A 17,858-nucleotide genomic window follows, 5' to 3' on the forward strand; every position below is an offset into this window, starting at 1 on the left:
GCAAATTGCTTCCTGAAGTTCAAAATTATTGCAGGCACTGAGCCTCCAGCTGGGCAGGTGCACTTCCCTGTCGTGGGCCAGGGGCTGGGGCTGTGCAGGTCCTGCTCCCTAAACTGCTGCTCAGTTTTATTGGGTCCTGTCTTGCAGCAGGAAAGCAATATGAAGTTTTTCATTAAGTCTTTCAGAAAATCCCTAGCAGAAACAAGCAGTTTGTAATTTTCCTTAGTGGGAAAACTGTGTTTATAAGTGGGGAAAAAAGCTTCAGCATTCTTTGAGGCAGAAGCAGCTATACAAAAATAAGTTGTGTAAGATGTTAGGTGGTGAAGCTGTGTGTGACCAAATGCAGTTTTCTCTGCCATCAAATGCCATGCTTTGACAAATATGTTATAGGATTGAGAATGTTTTGCAATGAGGTGTATGAGTGCACCTCCAGAGCCCAGAAGCTGTTTTGTTTGCAAAGGTGCTGGGTGTGGTGTGATCTCAGTGCTCTCTAGGCATTGCAAGAGCATTGGTTCAGGAGCTGTAACATGTTAAAAATGTCACAGCCTTTTCCTTGTTCTACTCAAGAGCTGTTTTCATATGTGTGTATTTGCATGTCCATGTGACTGTATTTGTAACCAGATGGTTTCCATAAGTCTTTAATTGATTCTTGAATGAGGTAACCATTGTATCTTCACTCATTTAAAAATATGAATATTCTTGCTGTTTTTGAAAACAAATCATATGTTTGCACTGGGTTACTTTTATGAATAAAGTTTGTATGAAAATAGTCATTAATGGGAATCTGGTTTGTTGTGGGTTTTTTTTCTGTTATCTGGAGGCCTTTTCAACCAAATCTTTTCCGTTTTTTTCTTTTGGCATTCTGGATATAATCATTTCTAAACTAGCTCTCTGTAACTACAGAGGAAAGAGCTTTTAACCCCTGATCAGGCAGCTTTGCCTAAATTAACACAGATGGGCCATAGTGTTCTCTTTGGGGGGGGGGAAAAAGGCAAAAATGGCTATAAAATGTGCTACAAATGCGTTTAGAACTTACTCAAAGAGTTTTTTTGGATAGCCAAATTTTTGATCTTTCTGAAAACACTTCTTTTTTTTTTTTTACTTTGTAGATTTTCAGCATAGAGCATGTGTCTTGGAATATCTTTTACATGGAAAATGCCTTTTTGTCTCTGCATAGGCAATAAAATTATGCTTGTGTAGCCATTTATCAATAGAACAAGTTATTCACCTCAGATGTACTAATTAACTTGCCTCTTGATAAGAGTTTATCTGTTAAACATGTATCTAAAATGGAAAAAAGAATCCTTTTAGTGTCATGTGTATTGATTTAACTATAGTGCAACAAAAGCTCACTGATCTCTTGCTGTTGTTGTACTGCAGTATGCCAGGGTTTGGATCCCTGATCCAGAGGAGGTCTGGAAGTCAGCAGAACTTCTTAAAGATTATAAACCTGGAGATAAAGTCCTCCAGCTTCGACTTGAAGAGGGCAAGGTAAGTCTGTATATTGTTTGTAAGCTGATAGTTCTTGTTCTCAACCAGAGACTGATGTATCTATTGCAGGAAGCTGTGCTGTCAAAATATAGCTGTATTTAGGTGTGTGCAATTGCTTTTGTCCACTCACTTTCTGCAGCATTTTTTGGTGTGACAAATTTTACTGCTTGGTTACAAAAATCAATTTTGCCTTTTTAAAATAAATTAAAAAGCAGTCGCTTTTATCCACTGCCTTTTATGTTCAGTTGCATCATCTTTTTCTACTTATGCCATTAAATGTATAGCCCTGGTTTGCTATTCCAGGGAGACAGGGTTGCTAGGAGAACAGTGTTGCAGAGAAAGAACTGTGACTTTTAAGTTGAACATAACCAGCAGAAAATTAATAAAGATAAAAAGGGCAAGGATTAAGGGCATTGCAAAAAGGGTGCTGTGTACAGTGTTGAGAAATGATGACATGTCTGTGAAAAGCTCACATCCTTTTAGTTTAATTTTTCCATGGAAATAGCAGGTAAATTAAGTGATTTTAGATCTAGAGACAGATGCAATTAAAACATCTATATTAGAGATGAATTTATATCCAAGAAAGGTTCTAAGTAGCATTTTTTTCAGTTTTTATGTTCTTCATGGTGTTCTCCCAACGTTCCCATGTTGTGTTACTGTGTATGAAGCTGGCTGTAGATTGGTGGGAATCTGCTTCCCCTGCCTGTTCCACTCAAGAGGAAAGCAATGGGGAAAAGCTGGTTAGGTTTGTGATGTAGCATGTTTTGGTTTATCCAGTAAAAAGATATGGCAGCAGAAGCATGGGGTTTGCTTAAGTAATAGTCTGAAAAGATGGTATCTCCATACAGTTGCCTGTTGTACATATAGAAAACCCCTCTGGGAAATTTTCAAGGACATTTTTGGAGAAAGAGCTGCTAACTCAAATCACTAGATAATTGAAATCTTGCGTTGTGGTGTTTTTACCTTGAGCATGTTTTGCTGGGAAGAATAGTTGGAGGAACTGAATTAAGAAACTAAACACCAGCTCTTTCGAGTGTCTCTGTTTGATTTTCAGGACCTAGAGTACAGCCTCGATCCGAAGACGAAGGAGCTCCCGCCCCTGCGGAACCCTGACATCCTCGTTGGTGAAAATGACCTCACAGCACTCAGTTATCTCCACGAGCCTGCCGTCCTGCACAACCTCAAAGTTCGCTTTATAGACTCTAAACTCATCTATACCTACTGTGGCAAGTACTGTCTTTTCATACCATGATCTTTCCAGAGAACTGCCTGGACAGCAAGAGGAAAGTTGTCTGTTGATATGTCTGCCTTTAGCTTAAAATCATTTAGTGATAGGGCATGTTGGACTGTTCTTAGGGAAGTCCCTGTGTTTGTGGTCATTAAGTGCATCAAGTAGACTTGAGAGTAACAAGGTTCAGAGAAAATTGACTTCACTGTGTGTCAGCTCTAGCTCCCCAATTGACTGTGTGTAGAAAATGTGTTCTCAGCAATTTTTGCTTCCCAGTGGGATTCCTGTCTGGTTGGTGTTCTGCTTAGGCTTGCTCAGATTGGTGTGGGTGGGAGGAGGCTCACATGCTGCAGATGCAGGAGCTGGCCTTCCTCTTTGGTGGATTTATTACAGGTGGAGGCAACCTATGATTGCTTACCTCTGCACTGAGCTCCTCCATCTCTTTTGAAGACATCCGTTTATTTTCTTTTTTGTGTTTTCCAATCAGGGCAACTATAGAAGTGAATTTGTAACAGTTCATGAGCCAATGCTTGTCTTATCACAGTTAGAATAGATCCTGGTTTTAAAAATAACTTTTAACTTACAGCAGAGGTTACCCAGACTTGTAATTGTCTTTGGTATTTTCAGATGGCCAGAATGGAGGAAAGTTACTTTAATGATCACTTTATCATAGGTGCAAAATTGCAATTGGATGGTCTGTTTTAAAAATAAACATTGTGAGGTAGTTTAGGCTTAAAGTTTAGATTTGATTCTTCTGGGCTTTTTTTCTCTGTGTTTGTGTGTTTCTTTTAAATCTGTGTTTAGTCAAAATACGCTGCTAGCTTTTCGCATAACTTTCCAATCCGGCAGCAGCGTGTTAAACGTGTTGTGATGGGCAGACTGAGGCATTAACATCCTGCCACATTTTGCTCACTCTGGCTGCTCCTAACCTGTAGATGCTCGGCAGAGCACGTCAGTTCCCAGTCCTGCTGTCAGCAGTGACCAGACCACAGGGGACTGGATCAGACTTTGCCACCCCCTGCTTGCGGCCAGACTTCACTCCCATGGGACTGGGTGATGATTCATACCACATCTCATCCGGTCGTGCGGTCGGAGCACAGGATAATTTAGGTTGGAAGAGACCTCTGGAAGTCTTCAGTGAAGCTTCCTACTGAAAGCAAGTCTGACTAGATCAGGTTGCTCAAGGCTTGGACCAGCCAAAGTGTCTGAATATTTGAGTATCTCCAGTGATGCCTCTCTGGGCAGCCCCTGCTGAAGGTGCGTGGTGTGGTCCCAGCACTGGGAAACCACCTCAGTTCTCCCAGTACAGATGTGATCTGTGTTTCTCTCCCAGGTGCCCCCATGGCGAAGCTCTTGTGTGAAAGGGCTTTTGTGCAGCTGGAGCCTCATGGCCTGAGCTTGTAAGGGGCTTTCAGTCTCAGTTTCGTGGTCTCCTAACACCACCACACCCCTCCCGTTGCACAGGCTGCCCGGATTGTGTCCCGGCTGCTGGCAGACAGGCTCTGTGTTGAGCAGCATTTAAGAGGCTTTCAAAAGGAATGTGTTATCTGCTGGTTGTGTTTTGCTGTGTTTGGGAAAACATGAAAACCACATGTTTCAAGTATTCCCAGTGTAGCAGTAGCTGTGGTTTTGTCTGGTTGTATCATTTCTCATGGGGTTGGGAGGCCTTCAGCTCTCCATGGATGGGCCTGCCAAAGGGCCTGGGATGGTGGAGCTTGGTTGGGTGGTTTGCTTCCAAACAAGACCCAAGTGGTTCTGGGAGCTGCTTGTATGTTTGTCAGAAATGTGTGGATCCAGCAGTGTGGGGGTTCCTGGTGCTCAGAGAGAAGGAGGTGTCGGGGCTCAGCCCTGCTGAGGAGTGTGGTGTGCAGTGGAGTTACTCAGTTGGGACGTAGGCAGGTGTGTGCTGTGGTACAGGCTGAGGAAAATAGAGTTGGCATGTCAGCCTCTAAAAACCTGATCCTTTGGCCACAGACATCCACCTTTTCTCCATGAGTTCCCATCCTGACTGCAGGTTACTTCCCCTCTGCAGAGATTACTGCCTTGGAGCTCAGCCTCAGGGAGGGGCTGCATTTGCCTTCTTAATCTGACTCTCACATTAGCCAGGTTAGTTTAAATACCCTGTGAAGGTGGTTTGAGCTAACCCAGTTTATGCAGCCCAAAGGAGACTAAAACCACTTCAATCCATCAAGAGAATCACAGTGACATTGTTCTCAACAGTAGAACTAGAACAGGAGTGCATGGATGGATAGTTGTCCAGGGCCCTAAAAAGGAATTCAACCATGCTGTCTTAGTGTAATAAGTCAAATGGATATTAAAGGCTTTAAAATTTCACTCTGAAGTAATTCAAACTTTTAAACAGAAAACTTCCTGATTTCTTAATTTCAAGTCAGCCTTTCACCAGCAATTCAGAGCTGATTTAGAACTTTGCTTTACTGTTGAAAACATGAAATGAGGAATTAATGAAGGAAGTTGAAAAGTTACGAAGGAAAATTTGAATGCTTGCATGGAAAAACTGCTACAGCTGTGAAGGCTGGTTAGTTCAGATTAGTAAAAAGTATTGCCTGCTATGCAGGAGACCAAACTTCAAATTAATAAATTACTTACGTTTATGTCCAATTTGGCCACAGATCGGTGAGTACGTTCAAGATAAAAGAGTTAGATATGCTTACTTCAGGCATATATCAGAAGAATGGCACAAAGAGTAGCCAGAGTTCAATTTAGTGTAATTGTAAGAACAAAACCACACAAATCTGATTTAGGAAAGGCCATACTTCTTAAAATAGCAATATGATTTAGCAGAGATAAAGAGAAGTTATATGTAAATTAATCTGGATTATAGCCCAGGGAGGCAGACTGATTCTAAAGTTCTACAGAAAGCAAATAATTCCTAACTCACTTGTTTTGGTTATTTCCAGATGGTAGTTGCTTGTAGATTTTACAGCTTGCTACTGAAGTTAAGTGTTTTAATATGCTGGAGACTTGTCATGGGGCTGCTTGTTCCCAATTTAAGGGTTTATTTTTGCCAGCATAGCCAAAAGCAGGAGGGAATTGCCGGAAGTCTCACACAGATTTTTATAATGTCTCTTTGATGAGACTTGCAAGCCTGAGAGGCTCAGCTCAGTGGTGCACCATGTTTTACTTTCTACTACTTTTTCTAAGGGCAGATGTAAAAATTGACATGGAAAATATTCCTCGAGTCTTGTAGTACTGAGGTCGCTTCCTGTCCCTAACCCCCACTCTTATTTTTTGGCTCATCATTACAGCATTAGAACTTGGCATAAATGTTTATAGAGATTTTTCACTGGAGCTCCTGAGTCATTTCAGTGAAGTCATGGCTGATGGAAAAACACCGACTCTCCTCACATGGGCGTGTCGAGACAGAAAACTTGCCATGTATTTGAGGAAATAGATCAAGGTCTCTCAGATCTCTCCCTAAAACATATTCTCTTGTTTAATGTTTTTGCTATGCTCTGTGCTTGATCTATAGATGCATGAAAGGGTTTAAAAATTGGTTGATGCTCCCAGCAGTAGTGCCAGACTGTAGATGCTTTCATTTGCCTTCTCCCAGCTTTTCCATGGAACGTTTCTTAGACAGACATCACAACACTGTAATCTGGGCAGAGCAGAGAGCTGGATTGGCACTGAGGAAGTCTGTATGTGTAAGAGTGAATTTCTGAGTAAATTTAGAAGCAAGCTGAGTGCTATGGAAACGCTTCTGGGGCAGGTTCTTCAGGGATGCATTGTCCAAGCATGCTTGGTGTAGTCACTGTGCAGCTATCTGCAGCTGCGTTCGTGTACTTAGGCACCAAAATACATATATTAAGAAGAAATCCTGGTTTTGAAATGCCCACAGTTAAAATTAGAGGGGTTCTTTTCCCCCCTTTATCACCTTGTCCAGGTGAGGAGGTCTTTCTGTGTTGGGGGGCACGGTGTGCCTGTCACAGCTGGGTCTCACGTGGCAGTGATCAGTGTTTCCACCCCTGCACGGAGCAAATAAACTGCTGTAAAAATGCTGCAGGAGAGAGAGGTACAAGGAATCTTTGTCAGAGTATCCATGTGGGTAGAGCAGTCCTCATTTCTCATGAAAAACAGAATTGTCCCAAAAGCATTTGAGGTCTCACTATTTGTGACTAGGAAGTTTGTAAAGAGTAAGACTTAACTTCTCCTGTGCTGGGAGAGTAAAAGGATGGCAGGAGTTTAGAAGTGCTGTAGTGATGAGTGGTGCTAAAAGAACAGATATGTGTTTAATTGGTATGGAAAAACTAGAAAATGGGAGGTGTGAGTACATGCAGAAGTATCAGGTGAGGGTGTTAGGATGCCTTCTAGAGCTATAATTGCCTAATTCCCTGACATGACTGGGTACTGCTCTGTCAGCCCTATGAAATACGTCTACTGTTTGGGTTTTTTGATCCCTTTGACAGGAGATTGTCCTGCCTGACTGGCGGAGATGCCCTGGAATCCAAATTACACTGTGTCTAAACTCTGTTGCTTGTTACAAAAACTGAAGATGTTATTCTTGCACAACAGCTGAAGGGTTAACACATTTCACGTACCCAAGCTGGCGGTCAGTGAGACCATGCAGTAGTTACACTTCACAAATTACAGTATCACTGGTAATTCAGAATAAAACACAGGGAAGTACTGTGCACATTCATTGGTCTACTCCATGATCAGGCAGTATTCAAGTTGACACATTCTGAATCTCTTTGGTTTGTGCATGCTAGCTTTAGAAAAGGCAGATAGAAAAAGTAAAAAGTTGTCCCTGATGTGTTCACCAAAGCAGGGTAGAAGCAAACTCTAGTGACACTTTGTGTGCAGAACTGTATTCAGAATAAATACCTGTTGAAGTCAGTAATATCAGAACCTTATTCTTTAATATTTTTAGAAAGATTAGAAAAATAGTTGATTCATTAGTTAAAGCCGTTTTTGGTTGGTTTTATTTTGAAACAACTATTAATGATTCCTTTTGTTTCATTTCCTTTGTAGGTATTGTTTTAGTGGCCATAAATCCTTATGAACAACTGCCTATCTATGGCGAAGATATCATCAATGCCTACAGTGGCCAAAATATGGGGGATATGGATCCACATATCTTTGCAGTGGCTGAAGAAGCATACAAGCAGATGGCCAGGTTTGTACACCAGAGTCTTGAAGTCATTGTTATTCTGAAAGGAATAAAACAAAGTTTCTGGCTGCTGCTCTTCTCTTTAATTTATAGCTTGTGAAATATTTTGCAATATCTGTCTTTTATCCAGTGTTTTAGTACATTTCACAAGGGGAAAAGTTGCCCAAGTTAGTGAACAGTAAAGCTTTATAAATGCTGTGGAGATCATGGCCACTGACAGTTAGCAGGAATTACCAGAGATCTTGTCAGTATTTAGGTCTAAAATTAGCCCTGTGCTTTGTATGATTATGTTTTTTTAATTTGATTAGCAAAATAAGGAGATGCTTTTCAATTGTCGGTGGATCATTAAAGAGAAAAGTGCCAGGTTCTTGGCTGTTTCGTGTTTATATATGATACTGACAAGAGAAATCACTGGGCTTATGAGTGCTGTTACAGGCTCCTGGCTGTGTCAGTAATGTCCCAGCTACGTAATCTGCCTGTGGCTGTTGTTGACTGGAATTGAGGGAGCAGAGGGACGATTGCAAAGAGCGCCTGAAAACTGAGTCTCTAGGGACACTGTAACAGCTGTGCAGGAAATCCTCATTTCTCTAGATGTTGCATCAAAATGAACTTGTCACCCAAGGGCAGTGGTTGTCAGAAACTTCTTCCCCTTTGCCCCAAGAGCCTGCAGTTAGGGGAGCTTTTGAAATATTTAATTTCTAGAATAAAAATCTTTTGGGCTACCGTGTGGTCTCTGGTTAACAAGATGCTCCCCGGTATCCTGGCTGGTCAGCTTCAAGCTATTGGTTTAGTTTTCCTTGTTGGCAATACAGCTCATGATCAAATTAAACAAGTAAAATAGAGAAAGATTTCTGGATTAATTGTGATGGCCCTTAAGCTATGCTGCAAGTGGGGGAGGCAAGGGGAGAATGGGTTGAAAATTATAAAATCTTCATGGTTTGAAATTGGCTATCTGTTAATTTAAGAATCTGTATGAGAACTAGAACGGATAAAACGTTTGTCACGTGCATGTGTGAATACAGTGATCCACAATACCCAGGTCATAGATAATTTCGAAAGGAAACAGTACAGTGCAGCATTTCATGACTTTAGAGTAATTGCAAAAGAGACAGTGTTTCAAAAATACCCTTGTCTTGGTTTAACTCTAGCCAGCAACTAAGTACAACACAGCCACTTGCTTACTCCCTCCCTCCCCCAGTGGGATGGGGAAGAGAAACTCATGGGCTGAGATAAGAACAGGTTAATAATTGAAATAAAATAATATAAAATAATAACAACAACAGTGATAACAGTGAAAAGGAAAGAGAGAAAGAGGAGTAAAACCCAGGAAGAAGAAGTGATGCACAGTAAGGTTGCTCACCACCCGCTGACCGATGCCCAGCCGGTCCCCAAGCAGCCATCAGCGCCTCGTGGCCAGCTGCCCCCAGTTTATATACTGGGCATGACGTTCCTGGGTGTGGAAAATCCCATTGGCCAGGTCGGGTCAGCTGTCCTGGCTGTGCTCCCTCTCAGCTCCTTGTGCACCTGCTCACTGCCAGAGCAGGAGGATCCCACACGTCCCTGGCTCCAGGGAAGCGCTGCTCAGCCCCGGCCAAGGCGTCGCTGTGGTGGCAGCGTTCTTCTCATCACTCCAAAATGCAGCCCTGCACCAGCTACTAGGAAGAAAATTGCCTCTGTTCCAGCTGAAACCAGGACAGCTCTACAACCACACTGTTGAACGGCAAAGATATTTTGCCTTACTTCCTTTCTGCTCAGAAAATAGACATATAATCTGGTGTGGAGATACAAAGGCAAAACTGTGTTACAACAGTCACATCTTCTTCATGTCTCTTTCATCACTGCTGTTTTAAACAGACCTGGTTCTCAACTTCCTCTAAAAGCTGTACAAAAGAAAAAGTTATTTATTTTATGTCTGAGGCTCGGCACAGTGGTCTGAAATTGTAGTCAGTGATGGCTGTCATCCTAATTCACAGAATTTTTGCTCTTAATATCAACCAGCGGAAGTAAGAGGTTGGAGAGGGATCTCTCTCCACTGGCTGACTCTAACCCCTCACTGAAGTGGGCTTGCCTCTTACTGGTGCTGAAATGTCAGATTGCTGGGTCACCTGTGTTCTGTGTGCCTGTGAGCTGGAGCCTGTGCAATGGAGATGTCTGTCTGCCACCATCAGCATTCTTTGCTGTCAGGCAGACTTGGGGGGCCTGAGATTTTGGCTTGAGCTTTCTCTGTGGCTTTTCCTTTTTGCGTTAATTACCTGCTCTTCAGCTCTCACTGCGCCCTCCGGCAATTCTGCTGTCCTGAATAACAACAAACAAGATGTGGTAGGAGTTCCTTTTTGAAACAAATGATGAGAAATTGTATAACTATGGAGATTAGCTTAAATAAACCTTCTGAATGATTTAATTAATTATTATATGTGTCTACGTTATAAACAATTTGTTATTCTTTTATGACTAACTGACAGTACTTTCATAGTTGCAGAATGAAATCTGGGCACACAATGCAACTGAAAAAAATTTCTCTACACTGAAGTAATAATTTAATTGTTTTAGCTTTTATTTCCTTTTCTATTTGTTGGGGTTTTTTTTGGCTTGTTGTTTTTAAGAACTTTTTCTGGTATTACAGCATACCGGTTTTGCTCACTGAATTTAGTTTTCTATTGCTGCTTACAGTTACTAAATCACACCCTTGAACTTCACTTTTTTTTTTTTTTTTTTTTTTACTCTGAACAAATCACCGTTTACTTCTGAATTATGAGGCTAGAGAAAAAGAAGTCCAGTTTTATATTTCTGCAGCTGGCTTTTTAAAAATGAAAATCAGATTGTCTGTGACTGCTGTATGAATGCTTTAATAAGTGAGTTGCATATTCATATGGTAGCTAGTCATATGGCATTAATCTGCATTTATGTGTGAAATTGGTGAGGTTCATTTTTCTCTTGTTTTTGATCTTTCCTAACTCCATGTTTAAGTGATCACTGGAATAATTAGTCATGATGCTCCTATCCTTAAGGCTCCAGTGAGCTCTTCTAAATATTTACTCCTTAGGTCGTCTTGTTAATTTATAATTTAGTGATTTAGAATTTGTTCTTTCCAGCTTCATTGCTTCATCTGCTGTGGCTGAGAAACTCCATCTGTGTGCATGGTTAACTAAGTGATGTCTGTAGCCTTCTTCCGCCAAAGAAAATGCGCCATGGCAGAAATCTGGAAAGCCAGTGATTAAATATTTGTGTTGTGTTTTCAGAAAAAACACAGTGCAAAAATGCTGACCACTGGAATGACAGGGATGGAGCTCACATCTGGCTTGTGCATGAGAAATGATATACAGCAGTTGCCTGGGGTTAATTGCAGTGTAAAGCAGCACATAAAGATACCTTTGCATGTGACATTTCCTGCCTAGTGGCAGCCAGGTGATGTGATACCTGCTGCTGGAGGTGGTGGGCCTGTTTGAGCCTCCTGATTTCCTCTGCCAGCAGCAGTTCAGTCACCAGTTTCCAGGGGAGGGTGAGTGGAAAGGAGCGTGGTTCATCTTTACCTGTAGCCAGCAGTGCAATAAGTGCCTTCTGTTTGCTTGGTAGCTTCTTGTCTTTTTCAGTGCAGGAAAACGTGCACAGCTCTTAAGACTAATCTCATTTTGGATTATTATTTCTTTTCTTTGCCCCTTTCCCATCCCATCTCTTCCTCCCTTGTCATCTGTGTCATTGTACCTTTTTCCTTTTCTCTCTCCATCTCCTGCTGCTCCTCTGCACAGACTGACAGCTTTGTTTCCGACACCTTTCCTCTGCTGTGCCTAAAATAAGCAATGATCTAGTTTTACAACTGCACTTAAATTGTGTTAGACTTAGGGCTGTGAGTGGTTCATACTTAGCAGTAACTGAATTGGTCTGGGTTGTAGGAGCTGCCAGACCACAGATGTGAGGGTTTGGAGCAGATCTCCTCCTTTGTCCAAGGAGTGTGTCCCAGTGGGAGGGAGCCGGATCATTCGGATGGGGATGTGTCTGCGTGGCTTTTGTGCAGAGTGGTTTGGTTCTGCAGCTCTGACAAGCTGTGCTTTTGGGAGGATCTGGGACCTGCACTCTCAGGGCTCTCCTCAGCAGTGGCACTGTTTTGTCCATGGATAGCTTGCTCCATTTGAGTGAGTATATACAGGTTTGGGACTGTTTAAGGCAGATGAAGGACTTAGAAGGAAGAAAATTATTATTGAAGAATGTATTTTTGTCCCAGAAATATAAACCTCAATGTCAGCATGTGGGTGTTTGCATGTGTTGAACCCTTTGAGCTGCAATGCATGCCACTTTTGTATGTCAGTGTTTCCAAATTGTTAACAAAACCCAAGTTCAGTCTTCAGTTACCCCTCTGTGGTAACTATGAAATTGAGGAAAAGCTTCAGTTGCCAAACATTTTATTTTTTATTTTTTGAAAGCATTACAACTTCAGTAGGAATCATAACCATCAGCAGGTGTGGCTCATTTTCTTTGTAATATTCAATAGAATATTTAATACATTTTTAACCCCATGGTTTGCAGTAAGATGTTGATGATTATACTCTTGAAACTGTTAAGAATTGCATTAATGTATGAGATTTATGATTATCAGTTTCTTAACGCTGTTAGGGAAAGACCTTCAAAATCACTCCTTCACAGGATTCTTTCCCCTGCCTAGTGAGGGTATATTTCAGTAATTAAGATAATGTATTTTTTTATCAGTGCTTTGTTGGTGTGATTTGTTCCATCCCACTTGTGGTTGATGGCAGATACAGCAGATTCAATTTAATAAATTAACTTCGAGATTTCCTTCTGATTAATTAGTAAAGTTGTCTTGCTCAAGTTGAGAGTAACCTTTGCAAACAGAATTGCATACTGATGAGATCCATATAAACCTTAATGAATACCAGCGTGGAAACCAACAGTGTTTAAAGCATCAATTTCCAAAGTTTTGCTTTTTCTGTTTGGACAAAGTATAGTGACTTATTCTGTGGTACTGTGTATCTTTTCCATTAAATTACCTTTAATAACCAGGCTGCCTCTCTGTTTTGTCAGCTTTTCTGTGCATGTCTGATGGCTTTCACCTGCAGGAAGATGTTTTTCTATCACTTCTTGTTCAAAAGGAAGCTTGGTGAACTGTTGAGTAGGTGTTCTGAAAGCATCTTTACTGACAGTCTCCAGTTATCCCAGGCATCCCAAGATGATGTCCTCTTATAAAAATGCACATTTGATCAGCTGCTGCTTTGCTTCTGAGTGTCTGATAGATGGATACTGTATTTTTGCCTGGCAGAAGTCATGACTGGGATGATTAACAACCTGTCACAGATCTGCATCCAGCTTGGAATGTGAGCCTGCTGTGGTGGGTGCTGGACAAACATACAGTGGCCTTCCTCCACTTATGGCCTTGATGTAGGACTTCTTGAGTTAAATATCTGCCTTGAAAAGAGATGGTCTTATTGGGCCTCCATTGTTAGAGTGCAAGGGGAAAATTGTCCTTTCTAAGATGATTTTGGAGTAGTCTCTCACACTTGGAGCCTGATGTTTTATGATGTTACAGGTACAACATGGCAGATGGGGGAATCAACTTGATATAACATAAGGGACCTACTTGTCCAAGCAGTGATTGTTTTTAGGCAACAACAGGGTTAGATATGGTTGTAGCTGGATGCTGGAGTTCATGTGAGGTGTCCTGCTGGTAGCTAAGCAATGAGCTTTCCTAAACTGTTGCCAGAGTGACCTCTGGCTAATCCCTGGATAAATCAGTTGCATGCTGCTGGCTCATCTTTGTGCTCCTCTGGAGTGCAATCTGTCTTGTGTTTGTAGTATCTGCTGACCTCAGTTTTCTTCATTTGTATGTGTTGGGAGATGTCACTGACAATTCATTATCTTTTCACCTGTTGACATTTTTACAGTCAAGAGCTGTGTTTCCTGGATGCAGTTATAATGGCAAGTGGTGCATTTTGTTAATTAAAAAAAAAGTACAACTTCTGGTTGTGAGAGTATTGCAAATAGCTTTTACCAAGCTGTTGTTGAAGACAGATTGTGAATAATAATATTTCATCTTTGTTTTGCACGTTCGATGAGCAGATCCCAGAGCTCTTTCCAGAAGAGATCAGCATCATTACTGCCTTTTATAAGTTGAAGCAGACATGGGGATTGGGAGGGCAGCTTTGGTGAGTTCACCAAGGTGGCAAAAGCAGGGCATTGAGCCCCTGAATCAGAAGTCCTGGTCCTCTGTCTGGTGACTTGATGACACCAGCTTGAGAAAAAAATATGTGAGAATAGAGTACATAAATGATAGTGCAGTTCAATGCTCTCAGTGTACAAAAATGAGCAAATGAGCTGCATTTTTCACACCCTCCTTTCCTGCAGCATTAAGGGGTCTCTGTGCCAGGTAACATCTATTGCATAACAACATTTGCTTTCACTGAAGGTTTGATGTGTTCCAGGCACTTTACAAGCCTTACCAAAGCCTGTCTCCTCTAATACTGGTGTCTTAATTTCTGCTTGTATAGAAGACAAGGCAGAGGTGGTGTGCTGTGGCCATGCCTGGATCAGCCCAGAGTGCCCTGGCCATGGCCCTGTGCTCAGAGCATCTTCTTTTCTCCAGCAGCTAAAGATGTCAGTGAGAAATGCTGTTAGGCTTAAAAAAAACAAGTTAAACTGGAAATATATTTAGAAATGAGATTAAAGAACATGGTTTATTGGATTGATGTGTCATGTTTATTACAAGTGAACGCTTTTATAAAGAATTAATTTACTGCTTAGTAAGGAGCAGTTGTTGTGACTCGAGGTTGCAGCTGAAGAATTCTCTGAAGTGTTAATGTTTGGCATCTGTGAAGACTGGGATGCATCAGGCCAGAGCACGTTAGATCCAGATAGTCAGAATAAACCAATGGATACAGGGTGTGAAGGTGGAACAGACGCAGAAATGTGGCTGCTGTTCTGTGCTTGCTTCTGGGGCGAAGCACCTGGACCTCGCCGTTTTGTTTCTTTTCGTTCCTTTCCTTCCCGTCACATCACTACAGAGCAGCTCAGAGCACTTCAGTCTCTGATAATCATCCTTGGTGCTTGCGTAGCACTTTGGGTGTTTTACAGACACATTGTTAATCCACACACCAGCCCTTTGAGGGTGGAAAAAATAAATTATCTGTGTCAGGCCGCACCTTTTGGGATGTGCCAGTACAAGTGAATTTGGAGGCTTCGGCACTGGGAACGCCGCGGTGACGCGGCTCCGCAGGGAGAGAGGGGCTGTGCCTGCTGTTCACACAGCACTGCAAGGGGGAAGCTTGGAAAATGAAGGGTAGGGGTAGTAGGGGTGAAGGTAGAGCACTTCTCAGGTGTGCCTGGTTGCAGGAAGGTGACCTCCCAGGGAGAGCGGCTCAGCAGCTGCAGAGAATGGTAAGGGCGTGCTTGTGCAGCGTGGGCTTGGAAGCACTTGGAAAGTAAGAGGGCAAAGCAGGGGAACTTACCCATTTTAAGGAGGCCACTAGCCAAATCCAGAAATGGGGGATAACAGAATTCGTTTAAGGCTCTGAAGAACTTTGTGATTAAAATAGTTTATTCGGAAGGCTGATGAAGGGCAAGATGTTGCCTCCTGCCCTCAATATGAGAGGTGCCGGGAAGGCAGCCCAGAGCTCGCTGCTGCTGCTTTCCATCACTCCAAGAGCATTAGAAAACTGCTGAATGAATTCTTGTTTGTTTGTTTATTTATTTATTGAACAGTTAAATTACTTCTGTTTGAAAAGCAAATCCTGGGTTTGTCGAGTTGCCAGGCTTTATAATGGCTTCTAGCAGATGCTGCATGCCCTGGGCTGAGTTTCAAAGGTCTTTGCACTGAAGGAGTGCAGCTGAGCATGCACAGCCTTGTTTGCTGCCACACAACACTGCCCTTAGGCAAAGGTGAAGCTAAATATATTGCATTGACTTGGGTTAAACCTCCCAGCACTGGTGGGTTTTACAGCTGCCTTTTATTTTAGGATAAGTGGAGAAGCAGTTTTGGTCTTCTAGAAAAACAAGTAGCTAACAGTTGGGAGCATCACAGAAAAGTGGAGCACAGCTGCCCAGAAAATGAACCTGGGACCTACTGTGGCAGGGGACTGGGAGGGCAGGTCTTGAAGAGAGCACAGGCTGGTGAGTCTGCAAAAAAAAAAAAGCCAAATCCTTGTATCACTCCAAAACCACATTTTGTCCTGAAAAGAGAAAACTGTCCTGGGGAAAAAAATACAGCTATGTTTTGATTTCAAGTTTACCATCAGTGGTAATTTTAGGAAACACTATTTATTTCAATGTTTATTGAAATCAGACGTATTTAGTGAGCCTTCAGATGAGTTGTGCAAAACCTTACTCATCTTGTACCCCGCCTTTGTCTTTCTGGTGCTTTATTCTTCTGCCTGCATTGATTGGCTGTGCATCCTCTTCCCTGCTTTGGAAGATCCCAGTCCCTTGGGGACAGGGCTCCCTTTAGCCTGCTGGGGTTGGCCACCTGCAGCTGGGAAGGCCCTTCCTAAACTTCTTAATGAGTTAATCCAGCTGCTTTCTGTGAAGCTCACAAAACTTTCAATACTACAGAGAGCTCTTGGCATTGTATTGATACCTGATGAAATTTGGGGTTCACAAGGAAGGAGATCTGTAGAGGGATTCCTTGTGGAACAGGGGCATGTGATACCCCAGGGCAGTCTGGGCACCCCAGGATTGCTAGGGAAGAATCCCTGAAGGGGCCTCAGGCTGCAGACAGGCTTGCCAAGACACCTGGCAGCAGGCAGCCTTGAGAACCCTTGGCAAAGTTACACACTGGTCGGCTCCCCCGCTGCTTAGAGGCTGTCCCGTGGGAAGAGGGTGTGAAGCTTTGTAAAGTAGATTTAAGTTGGTGTAAGGAAGCAATAAAGGAAGCACGATGCTCAAATCATGCTCAAATCATATCAGTGTTCGTGTCGTGACTCCGGCCGGTTCCCCTTTGCTTGGACCCCCCCAAAGAGTTCAAAATATTTTCTATGGGTAATTATTCCAAGACTGAATGAGCTGTTTGGAATGTGTGGAGTATTTGACATATTCTTCTGTTCTTTGATTCTGTGTTTCCTGTAACAGCAGTACTTCCAAGTTATTTAGCAACATCAGTAAAGCCATTACAGTGATAGTTAGCACTTTCACACTGATTTATTTTAGGTGCGTTGTGTAAACTTCATTTATTTTGGCTTTGTTACCAGTGCCTCATGGGGGGGAAAGGATCATTATTAAACAGATTTTTTTAGTCATGCTGTCAGATACAAAGATGTGTGAATGTTCTGACTGTAGATACTGCAGGTTATTTTGGTCATATGCTGTCACAAATATGCAATGGGGATGCTGAGAGATTGATTGCAAAAATAGGATGTTTACTTATGTCAGAGTTCTGTTTGTATTGCTTGAGACACTAAATCATGTCGGCTGCTGTGTATCCTGGAGAAGTTTGGAGATCTGCTCTAAGGTGTAAAACATGAAACATAGCTTAAACTAAGTTTTTGTTGGTTCTTAGTTAATCTTATGGCTCTCAGGGAAGCTGCAGTGCATGAAAGTACAGCAAGATTTCGAACCTGCCAGCGTTTCAGAATGACTCCTATGTGACCTTTCAGCAATGTCATTGGTTTTTAAGTCATTTTCTTGGGTTGGTTTCGTGCTGCCATAATTCAGCTGTAGGATGGCAAAGCACTAGGCTCCTTTTCTGTCTTTGATGGGCACGATGCACACTGATGTTCGCGGTAGTTACGTGTGTGTGCTGAGAGCAGCATCTATCCCAAATGTTCCCTGCGTCACAGGTTCCTTCCCTGGGAGTTTATGTCAGGTACTTTGATCATTGAAAATTCACTGTTTTGAAAATGTAAAGCAATTCCAGGCTTGCAGGTCTGTCTTATCCCCACAGAACTGCAGCAGAACGGTAGTGAGATAGAGGAGCAAACGTCACTGCTAGACTAAATAAAAGCTAGCTATGGTGTGCTTGCATTGAAGCAGTGGGAGATGTTAATGTTTGAGGAACACCAGATCAGGCCCTTAGCA

The 17,858-nt window shown here is 42.3% G+C and overlaps 1 protein-coding gene across 16 annotated transcripts in view; it reads left to right on the forward strand.

The window, feature by feature from the left end:
* The window catches only part of MYO5A (myosin VA), a 98,644-nt gene that overhangs the window by 19,128 nt on the left and 61,658 nt on the right, over nt 1-17,858 (forward strand). For all 16 annotated transcript variants that reach the window (XM_039557407.1, XM_019280907.3, XM_019280911.3 and 13 more), the window contains exons 2-4: nt 1,381-1,491; nt 2,546-2,717; nt 7,709-7,853. In XM_039557407.1, the coding sequence (XP_039413341.1) occupies nt 1,381-1,491; nt 2,546-2,717; nt 7,709-7,853 (428 nt within the window). The remainder of the gene's footprint in view (nt 1-1,380; nt 1,492-2,545; nt 2,718-7,708; nt 7,854-17,858) is intronic.

Source organism: Corvus cornix, chromosome 10 (genome assembly GCF_000738735.6).
Source record: "Corvus cornix cornix isolate S_Up_H32 chromosome 10, ASM73873v5, whole genome shotgun sequence".
In the NCBI taxonomy this organism is placed as follows: Eukaryota; Metazoa; Chordata; class Aves; order Passeriformes; family Corvidae; genus Corvus; species Corvus cornix.